Source organism: Cervus canadensis, chromosome 30, assembly GCF_019320065.1.
Source record: "Cervus canadensis isolate Bull #8, Minnesota chromosome 30, ASM1932006v1, whole genome shotgun sequence".
NCBI lineage: Eukaryota > Metazoa > Chordata > Mammalia > Artiodactyla > Cervidae > Cervus > Cervus canadensis.
Genome location: NC_057415.1, coordinates 42452193 through 42479950, shown reverse-complemented (window position 1 = coordinate 42479950; position 27758 = coordinate 42452193). Strand labels below are relative to the sequence as shown.

General features: G+C 56.0%; 1 protein-coding gene across 1 annotated transcript; it reads left to right on the top strand.

The window, feature by feature from the left end:
- Positions 1-3037: 3037 nt before the first annotated feature.
- On the top strand, positions 3038-26900 carry COLEC11 (collectin subfamily member 11). Its single transcript, XM_043453398.1, has 7 exons — positions 3038-3181; positions 8121-8263; positions 15805-15876; positions 21488-21559; positions 23981-24034; positions 25876-25971; positions 26150-26900. Exons 2-7 carry the CDS (start codon positions 8146-8148, stop codon positions 26539-26541), a joined length of 804 nt encoding a protein of 267 aa, XP_043309333.1. The 5' UTR covers positions 3038-3181; positions 8121-8145; the 3' UTR covers positions 26542-26900.
- Positions 26901-27758: the final 858 nt, after the last annotated feature.

Below are 27758 nucleotides of genomic sequence, written 5' to 3'. Positions count from 1 at the left end.
AGATAGGGCTGCACAGAGGTGACCTCTGGGGAAGAGTCCCAGCTGGAGACATGTCCAGATGTCTCAGTTATGCCTGAGAAATGTAAATAATGACTGGGACGTGGGCCAGATTCTCGTCCGAACCCTCGGAAGTGGCCCGGCTCTCTGGCGGTCAGTTTGGGGCGGGGGTCAGTGGGGTGAAGAAGAGGAAGACCGGAGGCCCCAGAGGAGAAGCACCAGTGATGCTGGAGGCTTTTTGGTACTCGTTTGCAAGGCAGGTATAAACGCGGTTTGTGATCTAGAAACAGCTGTAATTTACAATGTACTTCAAATACGCAAGTTAAAATCACAGAAATGCGCATCAAAACCACAAGCTATCAAGCTATCACCTCACACCTGTCAGAATGCTGGTCATAGAGGTAACAATGGAGGTAACAACTCTTGAAAACAACTCAAGAAAACACTGGTGGAAATGTGTATCAGTGCGCCACTGCAGAAAAGCATGCAGCTTCCTCAAAAAAGGAGTTGCCGTACGATCACACAATTCCACTTCTGAGTATTTATGCAAAAGTAATGAAAACACCCAAGGGATGTCTGTCCTCCCAGGCTTGGTGCAGCGTTATTCACAATAGTCAAGGTACTGTAACCTGTCACGGGACAAATGGATAAAAGCTACAGATAGAGGTGTGCAATCAAATACTCAGTCGTGAGGAGGAGGGGCGTCCTTCATTGACAGCGTGCTTTTCCCTGACGTCATAAGCTAAGTGAGATAATCCAACGGAAAGACACTGATTGTAACTTCCAGGTGGGTCTGAGGAAGCCAAACTAGAGAGGGGCAGTGGTTGCCAGAGGTGCTGGCAGGCGGGGCCTAGGAGAGGGGTTTCAGGGTACGAGTGTGCAGCTAGCAAGACCTGGAGAGCTGAGAGCGCAGTCTAGTAAACAGACAGCAGTGTTGTGTCAAAACCGTCAAGGTTCCTGAGAGCTAGATCTTAATTATTCCCACCACAAAAAAAAGAAATGACAGACTTCCCTGGTGGTCCAGTGGCTGAAGACTCCACTCCCAATGCAGACGGCCTGGGTTTGATCCCTGGTCAGGGAACTAAGTGGAGAAGGAAATGGCACCCCACTCCAGTGTTCTTGCCTGGAGAATCCCAGGGACGGCGGAGCCTGGTGGGCTGCTGTCTATGGGGTTGCACAGAGTCAGACACGACCGAAGCGACTTAGCAGCAGCAGCAGCAGCAGGAGGGAACTAAGATCCTGCATGCCGCAGTTAAGACCAGTCAGCCAAAAATTTTTAAATAAACATTTAAAAAAGCAATGACAACTCTGATATAGTGAAGTGCTAACTGATGCCACCCCTGTAGGCAACCATATTTCTGTGTTCAGATGTATCAGATCAATGTGCTATACACCTTGGTCTTAAATGTCGTGTGTCAGATACGTTTCAATTAAAAATACAGTTTTTGTTAAAAAAAAAAAATGCATGCCTTTTGTTAAGATGAGGAAATTCCCCATCTGTTCCCATTTTTCTGAGAGTTTCTATCATTGAAGTGTGTTGGATTTTGTCAGATGCTTTTTGCCTCAACTGATGTGACATGTAGCTTTTCTGTGTTAGTTTATTAGTGTGGTAGATCACTTTAGTCGATTTTTCACTTTAGCCGATTTTTGAATATCGACCCAGCCTTGCATCCCCAAAATACCCCACAGTCATAGCTTATAAATCTTTTCCTATATTGCTCAATTCTGTTTGCTAATACTTGGCTAAAAATTGATTTCATCTACACATTTTTTTTTTTTTTTTGCGTCCATAATCTTTTGCCAGTATTTGGTCTATACTTTTCTTTTTGGTAGTGTCTTTGTCTGGTTTTGGTATCAGGGTAACACTAACTTTGTAAAATAAATTGGTAAGTGTTTCCCCCCACCCCCTTCTGTTTCCTGGAAGAAGTGTATGGAATTAGTTTTTCTTTAAACATTTGGCAGAATTCTATGAAACCGTCTGGCCTAGAGATTTCCTTTTGGGGAGATTTAAAATTACGAGTGCGATCCCCTTAATTGCTCCAGGCCTGTTGATTTCTCTTTTTCGTGGTGAGTCCGTGGTGGCAGCTTGTGTTTTCCAGAAAGTGGTCTGTTTCCCTCTGAGTTGTCGGGTTGGTGACTTGAATAAACAGTCCGTTCTTCCTCATGCATCTGGGGATGTGTGTGGCATCTGTCAGTCCCTACTTTTGTAATTTGTGACAACTTCTCTTGCCAGTCTTAATAAATGTTCATCTTTGAACCCAGCTTTTTTATGATCCTAATTTGCTAAGTGTCTTCTTAAGTGACACCCCCGGCCCCCCGCGCCCCACTTCCAGCCACATGGAGGCTGGATCCATCCAGTCATGGATTTGGCTTGTGTTGCCTTAAATGAAATCCCAGTGAGTGGAGGGCTTTGGGGATCTCACCATGGGTTGGGGCTTCCCAGGTGGCGGTAGTAGAGAACCCCGCCTGCCAATGCTGGGGACATGAGAGACGTGGGTTCGATCTCTGGGTCGGGAAGATCCCCTGGAGGGGGTGTGGCAACCCAGTGCAGCATTCCTGCCTGGAGAGTCCCCATGGACAGAGGAGCCTGGCGGCTACAGTCCGTAGAATTGCAGAGTCAGACAAGACAGAAGCAACTTAGTGCACACACACACAGATTAGGTCTCGGCAAGCAGCAGGTGAGTACTTCATGGTTTTGGACTTAAATCCACACGAAAAAAAAATACAGTATGTCAGCCTGTGCTTATTGCTCTCTGTGTGATATCAGGTGATAATTGCTCTCTGTGTGATATCAGGTGATAATTGCTCTCTGTGTGATATCAGGTGATAATTGTCACTCTCTACTCTCCTGCATTCCCACAATATGCATGCTTATTTACTCAAAGAAAGAAAGAGGAACAGAAAAGACGCATAAAGAAGGGACTGATGTGGAAGTTTGGGGGGAAGAGTGAGGGGCCCTGAGACCCCATCTCTCACACGTCCCCGAGTTCCCACACTCCCTCCTCCGCCCGAGGCTTTGCAAACAGGAAGCCGTTTGCAGATAAGGACGCAGCCCCGGCCCGAGTCACTGGCCGTCTGACAGCCAGGCCACTCGCCCGACGTGGGTCTGAGCGAAGCCCCCAGGCCGGGGTGCAGGTCCCTGCAGCCGCGGCCAGGACGCCCCTCTGCCTGCTGTGCACCTCAGGTAGGGACTCTGCCGGCCCCTCTGCAGCCTGGGGGCGGGACGCGGGGGGACCCCGTGGAAGATGCTGGGGCCACGAGGCGTGGCTGCTGGGGGGCGCTGGGGGTACTGGGAGCGGGGCAGAGTGGTCTGCTCCGGGTCGGCCGGTCGCAGGGACCAAGGCCGGGTTAATTCTGTGGTTCATGGTGGAGACTGCCCAGAGCCCACCAAGGAGAAGCACTTAGTCTACCAGTTACTAGCAGACCGAGGCAAGCCCTGCCAAGCTGATTCAAAGCGGGGAGCAGCAGTTTTTCCTGAGTCCCAGCCCGGGTACGTGCCCCGCAGGAGGGGCGCCCAGGAGAACTGCTCCTCTGTGCTTGAGTTCAGGTCAGTTCAGTTCAGTCGCTCAGTCGTGTCCGACTCTTCGCGACCCCATGAGCCGCAGCACGCCAGGCGTCCCTGCCCATCACCAAGTCCCGGAGTTTACCCAAACCCAGAGCCCAGCAGCTCCGGGTGGGGCACAGTGACAGGAGTCCAGCGGGGCTGCAGAAGGCAAACTGTCGGGGCAAATCCAGTCCCCTTATGTCGGGTCCCTTTATAATCGGGGAGGGGTCACCCCGCCTCCAGCACTGGGCTGGGCAGTGTTGCAGGGCGCCCCCCACCCCCAACGCCTGCCTGCGGGCTGAAGCTGGGCCTCAGTCCTGAAGCTGACGGGATGTTTGGAAGCCACGAGTGTGTATAACCAGGTTTTTGGTTTGATGGGAAACGTGTTGCTCTGGGGGTGAGCAGAGCAGCACCCCAAACTCTCACGGCTCCACAATTTTATTTATGGTTTTGAACAACCTATGTGCCAAATAAGAGAACACACGGATGATTCTCATAAAGTTAGGGGGGGAAATACGGAAAAGGGCTCTTCTTCCTTTGGGGGTCTTGATAAGAAGACGGGAAAGATGCGTGCCTTTGGAGTGACGCTGGCCGTGCTGTGGCCGCAGGGGAGGCCTGGTGTCACTGCAGGAATGACACGGGGGGTGGGGTGGGGTGTCTGCCCCCCAGACCCGCGGCGCTTCCAAGGAACATGCTTCTCTGCAGGCACTTGAGGTACCTGTAAGGTGCTGGGCCCGCTGTGGGTGTTTAATGAAAATGTACAGTTGCATGTTTGGCATACAGGAAGCCTCGTTTTTTCATTGCCTGTTTCATTCTTACAATGTATTTATGCTAATTTCCTTTCCCCTCTGCAAAGCTGCCTCCTTCATGGAGGGGAGGGTCCTAGTCTCGCAGGCTCTGGCCTCCAGGGTCGTGGCCGGGAGATAAGGGTGTTGTTGTTGAAGAGGCGCCGGGAGGAGCTGCAGCTTCCTGGTTTATAAAACAAAATTCCTCTTCTAAGAGGGCAGGAAGAAGCCTGAAGGCTGGGAAACAGGCTCCCACCAGGGTCTGCCCACCCCAACTTCTGCTGACAGGACCTGCTGAGTGGGTGGGCACAGACACATGAGTGGGCAGAGGGCCAGGGGATGAGGGAAGGGCTGAGGGGGCTGTCCACCACTCAGGGTCCTCCTCCCGCTGCTCCCCTTTCTCGAGAGGCGGTCTTCTTGAGACCAAGTCAGAGCAGTTGTTGTTCAGTCCCTCAGTTGTGACTGACTCTTTGCGACCCCATAACCGCAGCACGCCAGGCCTCCCTGTCCATCACCAACTCCCAGAGTTTACTCAAACTCATGTCCATTGAGTCAGTGATGCTGTCCAACCATCTCATCCTCTGTCATCCCCTTCTCCTCCTGCCCTCCATCTTTCCCAGCATCAGGGTCTTTACAAATGAGTCAGTTCTTAGCATCAGGTGGCCAAAGTATTGGAGTTTCAGCTTCACCATCAGTCCTTCCAATGAACATGCAGGACTGATCTCCTTTAGGGTGGACTGATTTGATCTCCTTGCAGCCCAAGGGACTCTCAAGAGTCTTCTCCAACACCACAGTTCAAAAGCATCAATTTTTTGGCGTTCAACTTTTTTCACAGTCCAACTCTCACATCCATACATGACCACTGGAAAAATCATAGCCTTGACTAGACGGACCTTTGTTGGCAAAGTAATGTCTCTGCTTTTTAACTTGCTGTCTAGGTTAGTCATAACTTTCCTTCCAAGGAGTAAGCATCTTAATTTCATTGCTGCAATCACTATCTGCAGTGATTTTGGAGCCAAAAATGAAGTCTGACACTGTTTCCATTGTTTCCCCATCTATCTGCCATGAAGTGATGGGACTGGATGCCATGATCTTAGTTTTCTGAATGTTGAGCTTTAAACCAACTTTTTCACTCTCCTCTTTCACTTTCATCAAGGGGCTCTTTAGTTCTTCTTCACTTTCTGCCATAAGCGTGGTGTCATTTGGATATCTGAGGTTATTGATATTTCTTCCGGCAAACTTGATTCCAGCTTGTGCTTCCTCCAGCCCAGCGTTTCTCATGATGTACTCTACATATAAGTTAAATAAGCAGGGTGACAATATACAGCCTTGACGTACTCCTTTTCCTATTTGGAACCAGTCTGTTGTTCCATGTCCAGTTCTAACTGTTGCTTCCTGACCTGCATGCATGTTTCTCAAGAGGCAGGTCAGATGGTCTGGTATTCCCATCTCTTTCAGAATTTCCCACAGTTTATTGTGATCCACACAGTCAAAGGCTTTGGCATAGTCAATAAAGCAGAAATAGATGTTTTTCTGGAACTCTCTTGCTTTTTTGATGATCCATCGAATGTTGGCAATTTGATCTCTGGTTTCTCTGCCTTTTCTAAAACCAGCTTGAACATCTGGAAGTTCATGGTTCACGTATTGCTGAAGTCTGGCTTGGAGAATTTTAAGCATTACTTTACTAGTGTGTGAGATGAGTGCAATTGTGCGATAGTTTGAACATTCTTTGGCATTGCCTTTCTTTGAGATTGGAATGAAAACTGAACTTTTTCAGTCCTGTGGCCACTGCTGAGTTTTCCAAATTTGTTGGCATATTGAGTGCAGCACTTTCACAGCATCATCTTTCAGGATTTGAAATAGCTCAACTGGAATTCCATCACCTCCACTAGCTTTGTTCATAGTGATGCTTCCTAAGGCCCACTTGACTTCACATTCCAGGATGTCTGGCTCTAGGTGAGTGATCACACCATCATGATTATCTGGGTTGTGAAGATCTTTTTTGTATAGTTCTTCTGTGTATTCTTGCCACCTCTTCTTAATATCTTCTGCTTCTGTTCGGTCCCCACCATTTCTGTCCTTTATTGTGCACATCTTTGCATGAAATGTTCCCTTGGTATCTCTAATTTTCTTGAAGAGATCTCTAGTCTTTCCCATTCTGTTGTTTTCCTCTACTTCTTTGCATTGATCACTGAGGAAGGCTATCTTATCTCTCCTTGCTATTCTTTGGAACTCTGCATTCAAATGGGTATATCTTTCCTTTTCTCCTTTGTTTTTCACTTCCCGACTTTTCACAGCTATTTGTAAGGCCTCCTCAGACAGCCCTTTTGCTTTTTTGCACTTCTTTTTCTTGGGGATGCTCTTGATTCCTGTCTCCTGTATAATGTCACGAACCTCCATCCATAGTTCATCAGGCACTCTATCAGATCTAGTCCCTTAAATCTATTTCTCACTTCCACTGTACAATCATAAGGGATTTGATTTAGGTCTTACCTGAATGGTCTAGTGGTTTTCTCCACTTTCTTCCATTTCAGTCTGAATTTGGCAATGAGTTCATGATCCGAGACACAGTCAGCTCTCGGTCTTGTTTTTGTTGACTGTATAGAGCTTTTCCATCTTTGGCTGCAAAAAATATAATCAGTCTGATTTCGGTGTCAACCACCTGGTGATGTCCATGTGTAGAGTCTTCTCTTGTGTTGTTGGAAGAGAGTGTTTGCTATGACCAGTCAGAGCAATAGGTCTTGCTAAACACCCTGGTAGTCTCCTGATGCAGTTGTTTCTAGCTAGAGAGGATATTCTCACATACGCTTTTGATTCAAACAATCTGAACATGGCCTGCATCCCACAAACACCAGGAAGCCAGAGTCCATCAACCTGAGCACAAGCAATCTGCCGCTAAAGCGGGGGTTCCCTCTCTTCCCGCCCCAGCCGTCCTGGTGAGATGCCTTCTCATCGATGTAAGGAGATAACGGATAAGCCACAGGTGCCTGTAGCAACACAATGTGCATGCCTCCTGGAGCAGTAATGTTGACTCAGGGCTTCCCTGGTGGCTCAGCAGGAAAGAGCCCACCTGAAATGCAGGAAAGAAGGGCTCGATCCCTGGGTCAGGAGGATCCCCTTGAGGAGGAAAAGGCAACCCACTCCAGTGTTCTTGCCTGGAGAATCCCATGGACAGAGGAGTCTGGTGGGCTACGGTCCATGGAGTCACAAAGAGTCAGACACGACTGAGCAGCTAAACAAGCAAAATAGAATGCTGAGTCAAGCAGGTAAGACCATGCAGTGAGAACCAGGATCCCAGGACTGAGATCTGGATGCACTAGCCCTGCGCTGTCCCAGAATCCGCTGAGCCGACTTCAGGGCAGGGGGAGCGGGCGGGCTCACAGGTGTGGGGACGGGCCCCTCTGCAGGAGACGCGGCTGGGGCAGGCGCCAGATATTGGGGTCAGGATGCCATCGTGTGAAGGGTGGCTCTCCAGCGTTTGGTTTTTGATGATGAACACGCCTTTGTGTGTAATGAACCTTAGTTATAAAGAACCAAAAGACGAGAATCCGGAGTAACACCTCCCAGGATGGTCATCGTTGTCACCACTGGGCAAGGGGACATCTGGGTGGAGGATTTTAAGTTGGCACCCGAGTGAGAAAGAGACAGAGGCAGAGAGAGACGGAGAGAGAGAGAGGGAGAGAGAGGGATGCCCCAGAACGATGGCAGCGGCCCCAGGCAGGCGGCCTGCGGGCTGTCACTCACTCTGGGCTTTCGGAATTCCCGTCACTGTTTATTCCCCCCCCTCCCTCCAGGAGTCAGCGTCCTGCCAACCTCACCATGAAGCGGGCTCTGGCTCTGATGGGCCTGGCCTTCCTGTGTGTGCTCCGGGCTGGGGCCTCTCAGCAGACGGTGGACGACGCCTGCTCCGTGCAGATCCTCGTTCCCGGCCTCAAAGGTACGGTCCCCAGGCCTCCCAGGCTGGGCCTCCCACATGGCGGCCGGTGGGCGGGCGGGTAACCTGGGAAAGGCAACCAGGAGGAGGTCCTAAGGAACGCTTTACACATAGACCAGTTGTTGTAGAAAGAGTCAGCAATTTCAAATGGTCCTTTCTGAATCCCGATAAAAATATACAAATGCACAGAAACTGGAAGAAAAGCTGGAAGGAGGCCCACCGCCGTCTCAGCAGCCGCGCTTCTGAGCAGAGTCCAGGAGGGTGCAGCCCCGCCTGTCTACAGCTCAGCCACGTCCACAGATTAAATACAAAATGGGGGCAGCGTCTAGAGTCAGGTGTTTGGGTTTACAAGTGCATCTCGAGGGCGCTTCTGAGAAGATGCTGTCTCCATCTGCTTTGGCACAGTTTCTGCCGCATCCAGATGAGATGTCTCTGGCCCACATGCTCCATGGGCCTGGTACGGCTTTCTCCCCCATGGGCAGCCGCCCCAGGGACCGGTCGCTTCCTTCAGCAATGGTCTCTCACCACCTGATGAGCCACTGAACTGCCAGGCAAAGGCCAGTCCACAGAGAGCTGACCAGCTGTCACCCCTGCCCCTCCCACACGCACGGACTGGGCAGGTGCAGTGAGCAAATGCCTTGCGAGGTCTTCCACAGAGGGGGTGTGTCGCTGAATCAGCCTGGACCCTGCTCACCAAGGCTCACCCGCTAGCAGGAGGTTGGACAGGCTCCAAGCCGCGGTGTGGGATGTCTGGGGCCGTGGGTGACACGCTGTCACTCAGCGTGCGGTCTGGATCCCGGATCTCAGGGGCAGCCTCATCTCTCACACGTGTAGTTTCATGCTAGTCTGTCGACAACAAACCGGCATTTCCAGTGGAGAAACTTCCTAGTATATTTGCAAAAGCCCTTGGGATCTGGACAGCTTGTTTTTTCTTAGCTATCCGGCTTTGCTGAGGCATAACTGGCAAACAAGCTGCAACGGCTATTCAGGGCGAGCTGCGTGATGCTGGACTCCACAGGCTGCTTGTGAACCGGCTGCAGAGGCACGCTGACGGGCCCGCCCACACCTCGCCTGGATACTCAGCGCGGCGTGTTCTGACTCAGAGCTGCGGGGCTGTGTGAGGGCCTTCTGGATGAGAGGGTGCTGGCTGGAAGCGAGGAGGGATTCAGTGTTCTGGCCTTTACAGGGGTGAGGGGAGCAGCGGGGGAAGGGTGGAGGAGAGATGCTCAGGTCTCCATGCACACGTGCCCCCTGCAGAGTGAGGCTGGCATCACGGCAGGGCCCCCCCAGACCTGGGCCCCTGCGGCGGGAGAGGGGGGAGCAGGGGGCAGCTGCGCTCAGCTGGTCCTCACTGCCTGGATCCCCGGCTCACAGCTCCGTCTCTGACCTCGCAGGCGCTCCGGGACGCTCCCCGGATGCAGAAAGCAGGAGGCCCCGGGAGCAGAGAGAGGCCCTTCTGACCCCAGGCCCTTCCATGGGGCTCAGGGTCGTGGAGGGGCTGGGACTCCTCCAGCGCTCAGTGTAAACAGCGTCAGCGTCACACCCAGCCTCAGGGCACAGGGGATGCCCAGCCGCCCCCCACCCTCTCCAAGCGGCTTCCCGACCCCTGGGTGCTCCGGCCACACAGGGAGCCAGGGAGGGGACAAGGGCTCTGCCGGCCACACCTGCCCGGAACGTGCCCAAGAGCCTGTGAAAGGTCTGATGACCGCACGTGTGTCAGGAATGGCCTTGGCAGGTGGGGATGGAAGTAGAAACACAATACGGGTCCTGCTCTTAAGGTGAAAGAGGAGGTGCGTGGCCTCCGCTTGTCCATTAGATAAACATGGGGCCAGACTCAGCTCGCAAGGACCAGCCAGTGCCCATCTCCTTAGAAAGGGAGCCTGGAGACACAGAGGGTCTTGAACGCTGCCGCCTCTGCTGTCCCATGCAGACGCCTCCTCCACCGAGTCCACATGGGCTTCAGGTCCTTCTCAGCACGATTCCAAGCGGCCTTCCCCCGGACTGGCGCTGTGCTTGAGGTGAGGTCCATCTGCAGACCCAAAAATAGCATGCTCTCTTTGCATTCAGAGAGAGTAAGAGCCCTTTCCATTATGGCTGAAACAATGGGGTTGCAGGGAGAACACTAGTGTGTATTAGCAAGCCTGCCACTCAGAGATTTTAAAATGGCATCATTATTCTGAAGGTTTTATCCAATTGATTGGTTCAGTTCAGTTCAGTCATTCAGTCGTGTCCAACTCTGAGACCCCATGGACTGCAGCACGCCAGGCCTCCCTGTCCATTGCCAACTCCTGGAGTTTACTCAAACTCATGTCCATCGAGTCAGTGATGCCATCCAACCACTTCATCCTCTGTCGTCCCCTTCTCCTCCTGCCTTCAATCTTTCCCAGCATCAGGGTCTTTTCAAATGAGTCAGCTCTTCACATTAGGTGGCCAAAGTATTGGAGTTTCAGCTTCAGCATCAGTCCTTCCAATGAACACCCAGAACTGATCTCCTTTAGGATGGACTGGTTGGATCTCCTTGCAGTCCAAGGGACTCTGAAGAGTCTTCTCCAACACCACAGTTCAAAAGCATCAATTCTTCTGCGCTCAGCTTTCTTTATAGTCCAACTCTCACATCCATACATGACTACTGGAAAAAAATTGATTGGAGGAAGGTTGATAAAACAAGTTACGGGACTCACACATGCACTTGGGAATTTCGCTCTTCTGAAATGTTTCTCCTGGCCCGTGTCCCTTTCTCTTGTCGTCTCCAGGCCCCTTCCTTCCGTTGCCGGGGCACCTGTGCCCTGCGCTTGGCCTGGGCAGGTCTGCCCGCAGACTGCATTTGCAGCAGGTGTGGTGAGAGCCGAGCCGCTGCGGTCCTCCCCCGGCGGCTGTGAACTCAGCCCGCGATGCGCGCCCTGCCTTCTCGCTCCGGTGGAGAGTCCCCCCGAGTGCAGTCTAGGCGGGGGAGCTCGCCCACGGGTCTCGACGTGGTGCGCAGGCGCCAGGCGAGCCTCCCTTCGCGGAGGCCGGAGGACATCTGCACACAGCCGCGGGAAATGAGCAAGACAGCAAAGCGTCAGCCTCTGCTGGTGGAGACACTACGAATACCCGTCATTCAGAACCTGACGTAGCAAATCGGCCCCAGATCAGCGCCCGACAGAGACCGGGCTGTGGCGAAAGGCTTCCGCGCTCCGGGCTTGTGTGCGTTGCCAGATGCGTGTCATCACATGTGTGTTTGGGAGAGGTCAGGAGGACAGTCCCCAGCGAGGACCCCCCAGCCCCGAAGGAGTACAGGCTCTATGCCCCCAGACAGCAGACACCATGAATTCAAGCCCTGCCGAACACCAACAGGGCTTGGAAACCGCCTGTGTTCCTGGAAGTGCCTCTAGGGTGCATGTGCAAGGAGGAAGTCAAGTTCAAGGTCAAGGTCGCTGGACAGGTGACCAGGAGCTTTCCCGGGCTGAGCCTAGGTATCTGGGCTGCCTCCCAGGGTGGGTGGGGGGGTGGTGAGTCTTTCCAGCGACCCCCAGCACGCTGTGTGCACACAGGTCGTCCCCTCCTCTTCAGAGATGAGGGAGCCAGGCGGGACAGTCTACATGGCCTGGGGCAAGGAGGCCAGGGGACTCCAGGTTCTGGACGACCCCCGACAGGACTGCGAGGAAGGCTGGGGGCCTCCGTCCAGCGCTGGGGGAGGCTTGAAGGGCCTAGAGCCAGAGAGTCACGGGTCAGAGCCCCAGAGCCTTAGGAGAAGGGCGAGGATGGTTTTCTGCCTACACTTGGGAAGAGAGAAACCCCTCAGGGGAGGGAGGTGGGAGGGGTTCAGGGTGGGGGGACACGTGTGTACCCGTGGCTGAGTCACGTCGATGTATGGCAAAGATCACCACAGTATTGTAAAGTAATTATCCTATAGTTAAATTAATTAATTAGAAAAAAGAAAAGAAGCCCCATGGGTCCCACTCGTCAGGAAGCCTTAACTGTGTCGGGTGATGTCTTATTCCTGTTCCTGTCTTGGCGAGGGGAGTCCGGGGACACGAGGTGATGTTCGGGGCTCTTCAGGCTCTTGCTGACCTTGGATCCTCACTCCCAACCCCTGCCGGATCCTCGGAGACGGCCGGTGGAAGCGGGCGGACGCGGGGCAGGAGGCGGCGTGATGGCTTTCTCTCCCCAAGGAGGGGCTTGGCCGCCTGTCTGCTCCCCGGGGCTTGGCTGTCCCGGGAAGCATGGCTGAGGCCAGGGTTGGAGGGCTGACGTGTGGCCGGTCTCTGGCCTGAGTCTTCATCCATGAAGTGGACACGGTTCTCGCGTCACATGGGATGTCGGGGGGCAGGGGCTGAGGTGGTGATGCTAGGCAGATGAGTGAAGCGGTGTGTGAGCTCTCGGAGTCCATCCTAACCGATGAAAGAAAACCTGGTGGGTTTGCTGGTGCTGCTTTTCCAGGATTGTAGAGGCCTCCATGAGGTCCGGGCTCCCCAGGTGCTCTCAGAGACGCGGACACTCTCCTCACTGCCCTCCTGCGATGCAGCAGGTGCTCTGGTGGGCGCTTCCCTCCCGCAGCCTGGCGGGGCCCCTGATCTGAGCGCAGGCTGCTCTGGCTCCCCGCTGCCGGCCCAGACCCCCGGCTCGCTGCTCCTCACCTGCCCAGGCAGTCCTCTCCCCCCTCACTCCCTGCCTGGGTGCATCCGCCTGCTTCAGCAGGTCTCTGTCAGAAGCCGTGTCATCGGGGAGGCCCCTCCTGATCTCTGTCTAAATTATGGCCTTTTGTTGAAAACCTGCCTCATTTTATTCTCGTAGCCCATGTCACTGCCGGGGATTCACGTCTGTCTAATCCCCATTCACGTGCACACAGGCTTTAAATATTCCTTTTGCTCGTGTTGCTTTGCAGAATTTTCTCTTTACTCCGGACGTCCAGTGCGTCACTCTAGCACATCTGAGTTGTTTCCCTCATTTTCTTCTGCTGCTGCTCTGTGGGCGCTCGCATCACACCCTTCGTGACTTTCCGCAGAGCTGGAAAATCACAGCTATGAAGGCTCAAACGTCTGTTCCCCTTTTCTGGAATTCCTGTGTGGTGGGTGTGGGGATTTGTGGGTTTTTTCTTCAACTCCCGACTCGATAACTTCAAAACCAAAACAAAACTTTCCAGCCTTTCGTCCAAGTCCTTCTATCTAACCTTCTGTTTCATAAACTAGCCTTGTCATTGGCTATTCTGTTGCTCAGCCTGTCTATGTGTGTGTTAAGTCGCTTCAGTCGTATCCGACTCTTTGCGACCCCATGAAGTGTAGCCCTCCAGGCTCCTCTGTCCATGGAATTCTCCAGGCAAGAGCACTGGAGCAGGTTGCCGTGGCCTCCTCCAGGGATCTTCCTGACCAGGGATGGAACCCAGGTCTCCTGCATTGGCAGGCAGGTTCTTTCCCACTAGTGCCACCCGGGAAGCCCTGTCTATAGAGTAACTGGTTTTGGAAGTCCATTTCATGCAGGAGATCCCTAGTTGGTCCTTCCTCACTGCCCTTTGCTCCTGTTCCCTCTCACCTTTGCGGGGATCCTCCGGGTCTCATTTCAGAGCATTCTGGCTGCCCCCCGAGTCCTGCCTCCTGGGTTGTTCCTTCTCTCTCACGATGCTGGTGGCCCTGCAGTGTCCGCCGATTCTTGGCGGTAACAGATGAGTCTTCTGTTGCTGGTGCTTCATGCCGGACTATCAGTGCTTCTCCCAGTACCATTGTTGCAATGGTTTCCTTCCTTTTTAAAGAAAGAAAAAAAGTGAAGTTGTTCAGTCGTGTCTGACTCTTTGTGACCCCATGGACTGTAGCCTACCAGGCTCCTCCATCCATGGAATTTTCCAGGCAAGAGTACTGGAGTGGGTTGCCATTCCTTTTTAAAAGATAAGAAAAAATCCCGAGAACTACCTGGCGATTCAAGGAGTGTGTGTGCCTCACGTGTCAGTCACCCTGAGTAGTGGCTGCCGGAGCCGCCACGGCTGTGCTGGGGTTGGCGGTGACACGCCCCCCCCACCTTCCAGCTCTCCTTGGCGCTCACTTTGCTCGTCTCTTTGTTGAACACTTCCCAGCCCACACACTTAGGCCAGATTATCAGTTTGGGCAGTGTCACTGAGGAGTCGGTAATCTCACAGAAGCCGGCCACCCAGGGAAGGGGCACGTGGAGCGTTCACACAGGACAGAAGTGCACTTGAACTTGTGCACACCTGGGAAGGCGCGTCAGCCACACCCACTCCCGGGAGGGGGTGCAGCAGGAAGCTACGAGAGGCGTGATGACTGTGGTGAGGACAGGCTCCCCGTCTCCAGAGAGGGGAGACCCACCTTGAGGGGGCTGAGGAACAGCCTCCTAGAGGGTCTGATGGTGAGAAGGAACCCCTCCAGGTGGGCTGACGGTCGTGGCCGACTCGGTGGAAGCAGCCGTGTGAGAAAGACCTGGGCTCCGGGCACGGGCTTGTGGGGCTTAGAGACGGGACATTATTTTTAGGGACATTTGGCAGTTGGTGGTTTTGAATCTCCAACCAAGGAAGGTGTCCTAACGGACTCTGCGTTTTAGGAAGGTCATTCTGGCGGGACTGGAGCGGGCCCGGGGCGGGCGGCGGGGCCGGGATGTTCCGTCAGGACTCCGCCCTCTCCCGCCACATCTAACCTGCTCCCGGAGGGTTCTCTACGACCTGGCCCCTGTCCCGAGCCATGTGAGGGCAGGCTCATGGTCCACGCGCCCCCAGAGCTGCAGAGACACGGCCGGGCGTGGGGGCCGCAGAGGGAGACCGGGAGAGCTGGCTGGCCTGTGCACGGCTGGCGGATACTCACTCTCCCAGTTGCCTCCCAGTCTTTGGCTCAGACGGTAAAGAGTCTGCCTGCAGTGCGGGAGACCCAGGTTCAATCCCTGGATTGGGAAGGTTCCCTGGAGAAGGAAATGGCAACCCATTCAAGTAATCTTGCCTGGAGAATCCCATGGATGGAGGAGCCTGGTCAGCTGCAGTCCATGGGGTGGCAAAGAGTCAGACACGACTGAGCGACTTCTCTCTGTCTCTCTCTGCGACCCCATGGACGGTAGCCCACCAGCCTTGGCGAGGGGGATGGAAAACCAGAACAACTCGGGACCTGGGGCTTGGCGTCCGGGTGAGTCGATGTCTCAGCGGCAGGAAAGTCCACAGAAGAGACTCACTTCTGGGGGAAAACCCTGGGGTCGATTTGGGACGTGCCAAGTATGCAATACCTGGGAGACTCAACAGACAGCCCATTTCCCTGTTTTAGTTTTGAGCAAAATAAATGAAAGCGAGGCCAGTGGGAAGATGGCGCCAGCCCCGAGGGCCGGCTGGAGAGGGGTCTGCGCATGGCTGCCGGGAGAGGATGGGCGAGGACGCAGGGTCCTAGAGCAGACCCGGAGGGAGGCCCGTGGGAGGGGCGGGGACGCGGGGCTGAAGGCCCTGGGGCTGGGCAGGGGGGAGGGCAGGGCCCCGCTGGAGCCACAGACGCGGAGCAGCTTTCTCCGGTTGCCCCCTCCGCACAGAGGCCGGCGCCCAGAGCTCGGCGTGAGGTCCTAATGGCCTGTGGCTTCTTCCGCAGGGGACGCTGGTGAGAAGGGGGACAAAGGCGCCCCAGGACGGCCCGGAAGAGTCGGCCCCACGGGAGAGAAAGGTACCTGCCGCCCCTGGGCCCCGTGGGCACGGCTGGGGCACGGGCACTGCTGGGGGAGAAGAGGGTGGGGGAATGTGAGTGAGCAGGTGCACAGAGCGCTCTTTAAACAGTGCTCCCGGGTTCCTGCCTGCCTGGCCCCAGGAAACAAAGTGCTTCTTGGGGGGCGCACATCACAGGATGGCTCAGGGCATGGAGCTCAGCTCTGGCTGGCCCTCACGTGCCCTGTGATCGTCACACATGTAAGCGCAATCATGAGGGTGTGCAAACAGCGATGGAAGCAGTTACGTCGGTGTGCAGGGGAGAGAGGGTGAAGATTTGGGTGGGCCATGGTGGGCGTCACTCTGTGGCCTCCCATTTATGGCTGATGGACGCTAGTCATTTTTTAGGCGGGTTCTGAATCCCGAGAACGAAGGTCACTTTGCACCTGTTCCCTTGCTAGTAAAATGGTGTCGTGTAGCCTGCTTCCTGGGCTGGTGCTGAGGTTCACAGGGAAGCAGCTACACGGTGCACGACGAGGTCAGCAAGCGTCCTCTTTAGGGAACACTTAACTGCGGCTGCTTTAAAATTTGCGAAGTCCTTAAAAGCGGTGTGTGGAGTGCTCTGTCAGCGCTGGGACACTGTCCTGTGAGAACACGCCCTGAGACGGTCTAGCCCGTCCCCAGCCAAGCTCACAACACTGGTGTCAGGTGGAGGTTGTGAAAGGCCATTATGTCTGTCAGCCCATGCCCTGTTTTCTCATTTTTTCGAGGTGTGATTTACCCACCGTCTCCTTTTGGCATGTACCATCCGTGACTTTGGCCTGTGAAACCCTGGTCCCACCTAAGACCTAGAGCGTTTCTGTCACCACCACCCCTCCATCAAGCCCAGGAGCTGGTTTTTATTTATTCTACCTTTACTTGGAACAAATTAATTAAAAAATAAACCAACTATGCTCCTGGCTCAAAGTTCAAAATGTATATTCCCAGGGACTAGCCTCCTTCATTCCCCACCAGCCACCCTCCCCACTGACCTACTGTCGGGGTTCTTCATCTTCGCAGATATTTTGGAACGACCAAGTGAGCTCTGTTCTTTCCTGCTTCTGTAGAGCAGTTGCAAAATGTACGTGTTGTCGTGCGTTTTATTCTTTCCGCTTGTCCATGTACTTGGAGATCCGTCCACAGGAGGACACGCGGGTTTGCTCGCTCCCTCCTGATGACATGGTGTCTGGGTTTTATCTGGCTGGTCTCCTATAAGGCAGGTTTGCAGTTTCCTAGGGCCTGGCTGCAGTGAGTCATCTTTAAATGTCATTCTTAATGTGCATGAGTGGAGCTGGAAGATAAATTCCAGGCATGTAATTGTAGATCGAAATGCCGGTGTCTTTGAAATATGGGTGGATATGGCCGTTTAAAAGGGTCATATCTGTCCACCCTTTCTTTCTTACTGAAGCAAAAGAATGCCATCCGCCATCACCCTCACCGCCTTGGAGAGCCGCCAGCCTGGCAGCAGTGAGAGGCTACATCAGTGTGCTTTTTAAAAAGACGTGTTGACTTACCTGGCTGCGTCAGGCCTTTGCTGGGACATGAGGGATCTTTGTTTCGTCACGCGGGAGCTTTCGTTGCTGCGCATGGGCTCTCTAGTTTTGGCCCTCGGGCTTAGTTCCCCCGAGGCATGAGGGATCCTAGTTGTCCGACCAGGAACATTTTTGTGAGTTGCTGAGAAAGTGTGAGGAAGATGTCCCAAATGCCCCCTGGGCATCCAGTCTCCCTGGTTTTGCACCGTTTTCCCCGTGGGACCCCTTCCTTCCCTTCTTCCCTGGCTCCTGACTGGAGTCTTCCCATCCCATCAAGGACCCGGCCCTTGGAAGGCCCTCAGTCAGTTGTCTGGGAAATACCTGGAAGGAGTGCCTCTGAAATCTGTGGGTGGCCTGTCTAAGGGCCGGGGTGACTGTGCGGGGACCCGCCCCTCCTCAGGTTCTGGGGTGGGGGGATGGTCTGTGGCCGAGGCATCTGGCCACGCTGGGCTGGCTTCCCCCTGCTGCCCGTCAGGCAGACACTCTGCTCTGAGATGCTCCTCCAAGCAGGAGGACCAGCTGGGCTTACACAGCTTCAGCTTTGGTTTGGGGGGGTGGCCGAGGTGGGCAAGACTGTCGGCCGGCGCCAGGAGGGATGTGGTGGGTGGGACCGCAGCACCCTGCCCCTGGCGCCCTTCTCAGCCCAGCTCCCACGGAGGGCCAGCCGTGGGGCTGCTGCAGGTGGGGGCCCTCCCTCTTCGGCTGGCATGCCATGTGTTGGGGGGGTCTCTGGTCACACATGGTCACACATGGAGCAGCCCCCCTGCTGGGAACTCAAAGCAGCTGCAGCTGAAAGTGCCTGCAAGCTGCTGGCTGGCTTTTCTGGAAGAACAAAGACCAGTCCGTTCGCGGCAGACCACCACCCCCACCACTGTCGGGGTCCTTCATTGGAATGCGAGTCCTGCCCGCACTTCCTGCCCGAACGCCCTGTGCACACAGCATGCGCTGGGCTTGCTGACACCACCTGCTAATCACGTGTCGTCTCAAGCCCCCAGACACGCAGCTAAGAGGTCGCCCACTGGCCCCCGAGCGCAGGAGCTGGGGCCCCTCCCGGCCCAGGAGGGTGAAGGGTGATCCCGACCCTGATGGGCTTTCTGGGCGCTGGAACGTGTGTGTCATGCCCATTAAAAATCGCTGAGGAAGCGGGCTGCCAAGTGCTCTTTCTGCCCAGTCTCCTCTTCAAAGGACTGTGTGAGATCTTCATTAAAATTAATCAGATTCACCAGCCCGCTGCAAGCCCCATCCCTCATGCGTGTCCAGAGGACAAATATGCGCAGTGCCCGTCTCATTAGCGGAGGGGACGGGCTCCCTGGGAGCTGCTACCGCCAGCTCCAGAGGTGTGGAGGGACAGGTTCTGAGTGTGTCCAGTGTGTTCCTGGTCCTCCCCCACCTCCAGAGCAGGGGAGTGTGCTTTTTTGTCCTAAAGACTGGAGAGGAGGCAGGATGAAGGCAGTGGGCTCTTGTTGCCTCCAGTCCCTGCCGGGTTAGCAGTCACCCGGCTTTTCTGCTGCTTCTGGTTGACCGTGGGTCGCCCTCAAGCAGAGAGCATGTGGATATGTCAGGGGACCCAGTGGTTCTCGCCTCTTCCTTCTCCAGCAAACCCCACAGAGAGAATACTCCGTGAGGAGCGGCAGCCCACCCCCCAAAGGCCTTGTGTGCGCAGGGTCAGGGTGCAGGAGCTGCCGGCTCCTGCTCCCAGTTCCAGCTCAAGTTCTGCGAGGATGACAGGGTTGCAGGGTGTGTGTTTACGTTTGCATGTCTGAATGTGGTGTTCGTTCATGTGTGCATGTCTGTGTGAGTGTAGACATGTGTGTACACATATGTGTGCATGTGTATGTCATGCATATACATGCACAGGCATGTGCATGAGCACATTTGCATGAATGCACGTGCACACACATGTATATGTGTGTGTTAGCATACACGTGTGTGCACACATGTAACAGGCACACACATATATGTGCACACACGTGTAATGTGTGTGTGTGCACAAGTTGCCCAGCACCAACACTGCCCGCAGCAGCACCCACAGCTGGTAGCTGTTGTCACTCTGCCCTTGGGGGGCCTGATGTGTGGGAACCGTGCAGGGCAGGGTGCTGGTCATGCTGGCCACACCTGGGGCCCAGCTTCCCCCAGCACCCGGCATTCTGCACAGAGGCCCTCTTGTGAGGCCACCAGGCGGGGAGCAAGCCCGGTCCTGCTCTAGCTTCGGGGCCTTGGAGTCACCCTGGGATGTGTTAAAATGTAGACTCTGGTGCGTGAGCTGGTGGGCCCAGGGCTCTGTGTGTCTGTGTGGGTCCAGGTGGGGTCGAATGACGGGGGCAGTTCGGCCAGGGCCCAAGTTCTGAGCGCCCCACACACGGCTCCTCGGGGCAGGTGGGCAGCGCCGTGCACCCAGTGTCTCAGACCACAAGGAGGGCATTATTATCCACCGTTTGGAGAGAGTCGATTTTGAGGGCCCAGATGCAGGGCTGGCTGAGCCCCAGCCTCGGCCTGCACGGGTAGCCTCCTGCACCTCCAGCCTTCTCGTGCCCCCAAAACCTCAGGGGTCCCCAAGTCTGGTTCTGGGATCAGGATGCAGACCAGCATCTGCATCACCTGGGAGCTTGTGGGGACACCCCTCCCAGACCTGTGGAGTCCCCCCTGGGGTGGGTCCAGCCATCCGTGGTGACAAGCCCCCGGGGGCCTCTCCCCGGGTCTGCGGACCCAGCACCTTTGCTCCCCGTTGGCCTTGGGCTCCAGGCCTGCCTCCATCCCCTGCCCCGTGAGCCGCTAGCGTCCAACTGTCTGATTGCCCGTATCTGTACCTGGTTTCTCAGAGCTCCCTGCAGCAGGGACCACGTCCCACACTCCTCCAAGGGCAGGAGCTGGACACAGACATGCTGGGGACAGGTGCCCTGTGTCAGCGGCAACCTTGAATTAGTGGCGAAGTTCGGCTGTGCAATTCACAGATGGGCTGAACGCCAGGGGCTCTGCAATCATCCTCCGGTTATGACTTATTTACAACAGCAGGATGTGTGCTAGACCCTGACTGCGTCCTTCAGCAGATGAACTGAATCATTACTTGATCGACTGCTAAGCTGGGAGGTTTTACATGTAGTGGGGGAAGCGGGGGAGGAAGCACTTCACCAGATTGTTCCTGATGGAGGTGCTTCCCCTCTAGGCCCTCCTCCCAGCCTCCTACCCTCTCCTGTCTGCTTGGGGCGGCAGGGGCCGTCTTGGGGGAGCAGAGGGGTGGGCAGGTGTTGTTCTGAGCGCCCCGCTGCAGGGGTCTCAGGGAGAAGTGAACCTCAGGTTGTAGGAGGCCCGCACTGTGTTCTCACCTTTTCTAGTTGGAATCTTTTTAGCAAACAGCAGACTCCGGATGACAGGCCCACGCTCACACCCGACCTACCCCAATGTGACCCAGGCTCCTCTGCGGTGGTGGGTCTTCTGAGTGAGACGGCATGTTGCCCAGGCAGGAGGTCACTCCCCAGGCTCCAGTGGCCCGCCCATCTCCAGTGGGGTCCTTGTGCCTGGAACCATTCGCCCAGCTCCTCACTGTAGGTGCAAGTCCCTTGACTGTGTCTCTGCCCTCCCGTCTGCAGCTGTGGTTGGGTGGGTGGTCTCTGAGACCTCCAGCTGCTCTGGGCATGGGTCTTCATGAGGCTGCCGGTGGAGCCCAAGGTTAATCTAATTTAGTGGATCTGCACGTCCCCTAAGGAGGCCATGGCAAGCGTCCCAGTGGACCCTGCGGGTCAATGAGGAAACAGTGTGAAAACCAGCCGAACCACCACAGGAGGCCCCCACGCGTCTCCTGTTACAACACTCGTCACCGGGGTTAGAGCCGCCTCCTCTGGCAGACGCTGAGCTGTGTCGCTCTTGCGTCCCCAGCGTCATGCAGGGCACACAGCGTCTGGGGCAGGACTCGCCTCGTGTCCGGCCTCCTCGTATGTGTGCATGGCTGTGTGTGTGCGCATGCACGTGTGTTCGGGGAGGCTGGCATGCGTACGCCTTACCCATACGCGTTACCCGTACACGTTACCCGTGCCTCGGCCGACTGTGATCTCGTTGTTTCCCCAGGCGACGTGGGCGATAAAGGACAGAAAGGCGGCGTGGGGCGCCACGGGAAGATCGGCCCCATCGGCTCCAAAGGTATCTCACTCACACCTCTGGCTCACGCTCCCTTGCGGGCTCACCAATGGGCGCTCGGAGAGCAGCTGGCGGGCGTGTTCATTGTATGTGCTTTACACGTGATCGGGTCTGCCCTGATGTTTAGTTTTTGGGAGCGATCAGACTCGACTGGGTGCCGCCAGGCAGGGGTGCCTCCACCCTGCAGGGCTGACGAGCTGCCCGGTCTCAGGGGACAATCAGGAGGCCCATTTGAGCAGCAGAAGGACGGTATTCTGGATGCACCGTGTGTCCACCTCCCGCTGGGGGGCTCAGACTTCCTGGGACTGGGGGGCAGCTCCCCACGAGCATCAGGGCCCCCGTCACCCCGTCTGACCCGCACGACCCTGGAGGGTGGGCTTGAGAGACGAGGCCCAGGGCAGTCAAGGGGTGACTCAGCCTCGTGCACTGCCCCCTCCACCTTCTGTCAGCGAATGATTTCTGAGCCCCTGGCTTATCTGCACCTCTGCTGGACCCCCAGGCTCCTGATGAGGCAGGCAGGCCTCCGGTCCCATGGAGGCTTCCCACAGGTCTTGTTGCAGGTGTTGGCAGCAGGAGACCGAGGCTGGGGGGGGCCTGGAAGGGTGCGGGGGGTTAGGGGTGAGGGAGCTTGGCTGTGGTCAGCTCTGCCCAGTGCGCACACACTCCATCACAGTCCTGGCCAAGGAGCCCTTCTTGCCAGGGCCGGGCTGGGCCAGGGCAGGTCCCTGTGGCCCCCATCAGGAGAGATCACCTAGACCCACTCGTGACTCAAAGCCCCAGATGGGGTGACAGGCCACACTCCTTGGGCCCCACGGTGGGGACAGGGACTGTCCCTAGAGTGCCTCCGTCCCTAGCAAATCCGCAGGGAGCCCCTGCCCCGGGGATTCGTCACGGAGCACACAGATGTGCGTGACACAGAGGAGGACACGACTGCTTCCAGGAAACTCTAAAAAGTGGTGGTAAAACATTCATAACATAAAATGCATCACTTTCAGTGTACAATTCAGTGCCACTAAGCACCACTGCCATGTTGTACAACCACCACTGCTGGTTTATATATATAGAGATATTTGAAAATATATATATTTCCAAAATGCTTTCATTACTCCAAAGAGAAACTCTGTTTTCATGAAGTAGTAACTCCCCTCTCCCCTCCAGCCCCAGCGACCACTTATCTGTGTTCTGTCTGTGAACTTGCCCATTTAGATATTTCACATACATGGAAACATACACTATTTGCGCTTTTGTATCTTATTTCACTAGAACGATGCTTCCGAGGCTCATCTCTGCTGCAGTAGGCATCAGGACCTCCTCCCTCCATAGGCTGAACGATATTCTGTTGCATGGATGGAACACACTGTACTTGCCCCTTCATCTGCTGAGGGTCGCTGGAGGGGTTTCTGCCTTTTAGCCGTTGTGCAAAAGGCAGTGGACATTGCCTAGGAGTAGGGGTGTGCATGCTTGTAACACACAGCACGTGCTCTGGGTAAATGTCGGGGTCTCATGGGGGACAGCTTGCCCTGGAGGCACTCAGTGGGCTCAGCTTACCTGGGCTTCCATGTCTCTGAGGCTGCCATGCTGGGCCCTTGTCAGGTTGAACCCTGAGTCATTCTCAAGCTCCTGATGCTGAGAAAACAAAGGCATCGCTAGGGTGGAGCCTGTCGAGCTCTCTCCATCTCCATCAGACAGAACACGGGTCTCCAAGGATATGCACTTCACCGTCCCTTCACTGCCAGGTCAGCAGAGATGCTTAGGTTCTCTCAGTGGGAAGAATGATTATGCTTTAGGGACATCCCTGTGATTTAAAAATAAATATCCATCGTCTAATTTCAAAGCAGCTAGAAGCTCTGTCTCCATGGCTTTCTCTGACCCCCTTGTTTCATAAGCTGGGAGAGATGGAGGGGCAGAGTGGCTGAGTGTCATGTCCTGTCCACGGAAGGCTGGTGCCCAGATGTCCATGGTGACACCTCGCTGCCTCCCAGAGAGGGTCAGGGAGGATCAGTCTCATCTTGACTGTCTTGCTGGGTAACCCGTAAGGTCCATTCATCTCTGAGGTCACATGTTCCACCTGGGTTCTCTTGCTGTGATGAGGGACTCGGACAGGACTAGCACTGAGCCTAAGATTTCCTGAGATGATGGATGTTCTAGGAAACACGCTGGCTTTCCAGGACTGACATGAAGAAACCCTTGTTTGGTCAACTGTCAAGTCCCTTGCTATGTGTGTGTTCCCGGTCATGTAAGCAGAGCCTGGAGAAGCAATCATCGACAAACTGTACCTCCCTACAGTTTGCCGCGGGAGGAGGGACCGGGAGAAACCCCAGGGCACTGCCCATGGAAGAATGAACGCTGTCACCTGGACATTCTGAGCTCATGGAGCATGCCCTACCCCTGCTTGGTGACTTTGGCCTTGCTTCTCTTTTGCAGGTGAAAAAGGAGATTCTGGTGACATAGGACCCCCTGGCCCTAATGGAGAACCAGGTATGGCATAAAGGGTCCAGGGCTTTCTTAAACATGTGTTAAAACTGCACTTTTAAAAAGTTTAAATCATGACAGCACCCGGACCTGCCACACTCCACCCCCCTCCCCGGCGCCGCTCCCTAGGCTCCTTCAGTGATTGGTTCCCTCCCGCCTGAACGTGTCAGTGTCCTGCTTAGGGCCGTGGCCTGCCTGCCGACTGCATGTGGTCCAGCTCCTCATTCGGCTCAGACACAGGGGTCCTTTCCTGATGCGTCTCTGGGGAGCCCACTTGCTCTGAGCACCGGGCTTCTCTGAAAAGCACTGTCTGTACCTTCTGGTTTCGCTCTTTCTGGAGTCCTTGCAGCAGACTCCCCAGGGGACCCCAGCTCAGCTCGTCCCTGCCGGCCACCCCTCCGGCGGCGGGCAGACCCGTCCTCTCTGTCAGCGTCCCGTCGCCCCCACTTCCCCTCTCTCCCCAGAGGAGCCCCTCTGCTGCCCGCCTTCCTTCTCCAGCGGAGCCGCCTGCCCCACCCCCTCCAGGGCGGCCCTCACCTCCCAGCCCACCGCCCAGCTCGCGCCTCCAGCGTCCCCGCAGGTTCACCTTGTCCACACACAGCCTCCCCACCCCGCCGGACTGTCCCTGCGGGCACCCCCGTCGTCCGTCCTGTTTCCGATCCCTGCCGCGCCCTCCCGCGGCTCTCGCGGCCCCTCAGACCCGTTGCTGAGACCCCCCTCCTGGCGGGTCTGCACCTGCCGGTCCTTGTCTGTCCCCCCCGCCCCCCGGGTGGCGCAGGAGACACCTCACAGATTCTGGATGAGGTGGGGACGCGGTGTCCGCGTCCCTGGGGCTGTCCCTGGGCGCGCTGAGGGGCCTGTCGGGCGGACAGCGGGCCCAGCTCTCCAGCTCGGCCCTCAGAGACCTCGAAGACACGTCTCAGAGAAAGTGCCCTCAGAGCGACCGCACCCAGGCGCGGCGGCGCCAGTGCCCCGGGAGGGGGCGCCCTGCGGGTGGTGGGGGTGTTCGGGCTGTCGGTGATAAAGGGTGACTGGGAGTCTGGACAACGGGCCAGACACCGACGCTGCGGGTGGGCGGGGCCGCTGCTGGGGGCGGGGCCTAGTGACGGGTGGGCGGGGCCATAGGTGGGCGGGGCCGCGGGCGGGCTAAGCCATAGGTGAGCAGAGCCGCTGGTGGGTGGGCCGAGCAGTGTGTGGGCGGGGCCGTGGGGCGGAGCCTAGTCACGGATGGGCGGGGCCATAGGTGGGCGGGGCCGCGGACAGGCAGAGCCAGCGGTCCCTCCAGGTCTGGAGCCGAGGCTGGAGCGAGGTGTGACTCCACCTGCAAGTCGACCCGGATGCTGTGACGGCCAAGTGACATTCCGAAAAGGCTCCTTACCCCGTGGAGCTCTTCAGGGCATGATGATTAGGGTCCTCTCGAGAGGCCAGGAGGAGATACCTAAACTGAAGCGTGCTGGGCCACGCATGGATGACCGAACATCACCCAAGGGCTCTAGCTCCACCATGGTTCTCAAACGGCTCGTCTTCTCTCCACCTACCCCCACCCCCCACCCCCCGCCCCGGCAATGATGGTCCAGATATCCTCCAGCGGTGACGGTCACGACACCCACTCTCGCCCACCCCGTCCCACTTCTGCACCCCACTGATTTCCTCCCCACGGTGACCAGAGCGAGACTGAGAAACTAGGACCTGACTCGGGCGCCCCTGTTGCCGCCCTCCCACCGCTCCTCGCCTTTAGGGTTAAGTCTCGCTCACAGCCTGGACGGCCTGAGTGTCTGCTGCATCACGTCGGTGCTTTGGGGAGGGGGTTCATCTCCTAACATGCTGGCCGTGGTCTCCATTCACAGGCATCCCGTGCGAATGCAGCCAGCTGAGAAAGGCCATCGGGGAGATGGACAACCAGGTCACCCAGCTCACTGCCGAGCTGAAGTTCATAAAGAACGGTACGTGCTTCCGGGCACCTTCCTGCTCCCGGGCCTCCCCCAGCACTGCCCCGGGGACTGCTGGATGCGGGTGTGGTTTCCGTGGGCCAGCCGGGACTCTGCCCCTGCTGCACGGTGCGCTGGGTCGGTGCTCTGTTCGGGGACCACCAGCGCTCACCCTGCAGCCCTATCATCGCAGCCGTCGCCGGGGTGCGCGAGACGGAGCAGAAGATGTACCTGCTGGTGAAGGAGGAGAAGCGCTACGTGGACGCGCAGCTGGCCTGCCAGGGCCGGGGCGGCACGCTGAGCATGCCCAAGGACGAGGCCGCCAACGCGCTGCTGGCTGCCTACATCACGCAGGCCGGCCTGGCTCGCGTCTTCATCGGCATCAACGACCTGGAGAGGGAGGGCGCGTTCGTCTACGCGGACCGCTCGCCCATGCAGACCTTCAGCAAGTGGCGCAGCGGGGAACCCAACAATGCCTACGATGAGGAGGACTGCGTGGAGCTGGTGGCCTCAGGGGGCTGGAACGACGTGGCCTGCCACCTCACCATGCACTTCCTCTGCGAGTTCGACAAGGAGCATGTGTAGGGGGCCCCCGCATTTCCAGGGTCTGAAAGGAAAAACAGTGTTTCTGGGTATTATTCCTGAAGAACCTAACGTTTTACAACTTGTAGCCAGAATGTTTGTTATGTAATTATTACTCCGAATTGCTCTTGGCTTTGTCCAAAGTATAAAATGATGTCTTTAAATATTACAACAGTTAAGTACAAACAATGGTAGTGAGGTCTTAAAGGACTATGTATGGAAAAGCATCCTCTTAACTTTATCATGCATCTGTAAATTATATTAAAATATAAGTTCCTTTTCTTTATTAATCAAGTAGAGACAATTTTGCTTTGCTGCAAACCCAGATTTCAAGAACAAGAAAAATAAAGGCTCTAATCTGATGGTTGAATGTACGGTGTCCTTTTGTCTTCCATGTCCTCAGTATTCCTTGTCTATTCCTGTATCACTGTCACCCCCAAACAGCAACTTGTGACAAATCTTCGGTGTCCCTGCAGGTGCCATGGGGCAGGACTTCACGCCAGACACGGCCAGGCTCTGCCTCACTGGCCACACTTGACCGTGAGGCCACACAGGTGGCTGGATGATGCCTGGGTTCCTTGCTGGGCACCTCTGCCCTGGGCAGCTCCCGATGACCGCTGGCACTTCTGAGCAGCACCGCCTGAGCCCATGAGGGAAGTGATGCCCCATCCCAGTCTGCATCCCTGTCTCAGAAGCCAGTGGCCAGGCCCAGCCTATACTCAGGAGGGGCCTCCTGGGGGTGGGGACACTGGGGGCCATTCTAGAAGCTGCCTGCCACAGTCACCCATGATTCTTCCTCCTGTATGTCAGAAACCTCAGCAAAAAAATTAACAAGCATCTTCATTTTTCTAAGCAAGCAAATAACAAACATCTTCATTTTTCTAAGGAAGCATATAGATGTGCATGTACGAAGGAAAACAGCTGGGGCCGGGGGCCAGAAGGGGGCTGGGGGGAGACAGTCTCAGGGCCTCCTGCGAGTCCGTCTTGGGAGCGAGGCCCTGCTACCCGACTATGTCTGCAGCTTGTACACTGACTGCCTCGGAGGAAGGGACGGTCTGCCTCGAGCCACTGGGGCGAAGGGAAGGCGGGGTGATGCCCAGCGCGGTGAAGGTGCCAGATTCCATCAGAGGGCTGGTCCTCTTCGAGCGCCCTGTGGATGTGTAGGTACCATAGCAGCCTTGCTCCGGGTTTCTGTGGGCACCCCCACAGCACCCCCGGGA

What these genes read in the sequence shown, in the direction of transcription:
- COLEC11 (XM_043453398.1), top strand. Translation starts at nt 8,146, where the DNA reads ATGAAGCGGGCTCTGGCTCTGATGGGCCTGGCCTTCCTGTGTGTGCTC. An exon ending in CCTCGTTCCCGGCCTCAAAG is followed by an intron (nt 8,264 to 15,804) that starts GTACGGTCCCCA and finishes CTTCTTCCGCAG; the next exon opens with GGGACGCTGGTGAGAAGGGG. An exon ending in CGGCCCCACGGGAGAGAAAG is followed by an intron (nt 15,877 to 21,487) that starts GTACCTGCCGCC and finishes TTGTTTCCCCAG; the next exon opens with GCGACGTGGGCGATAAAGGA.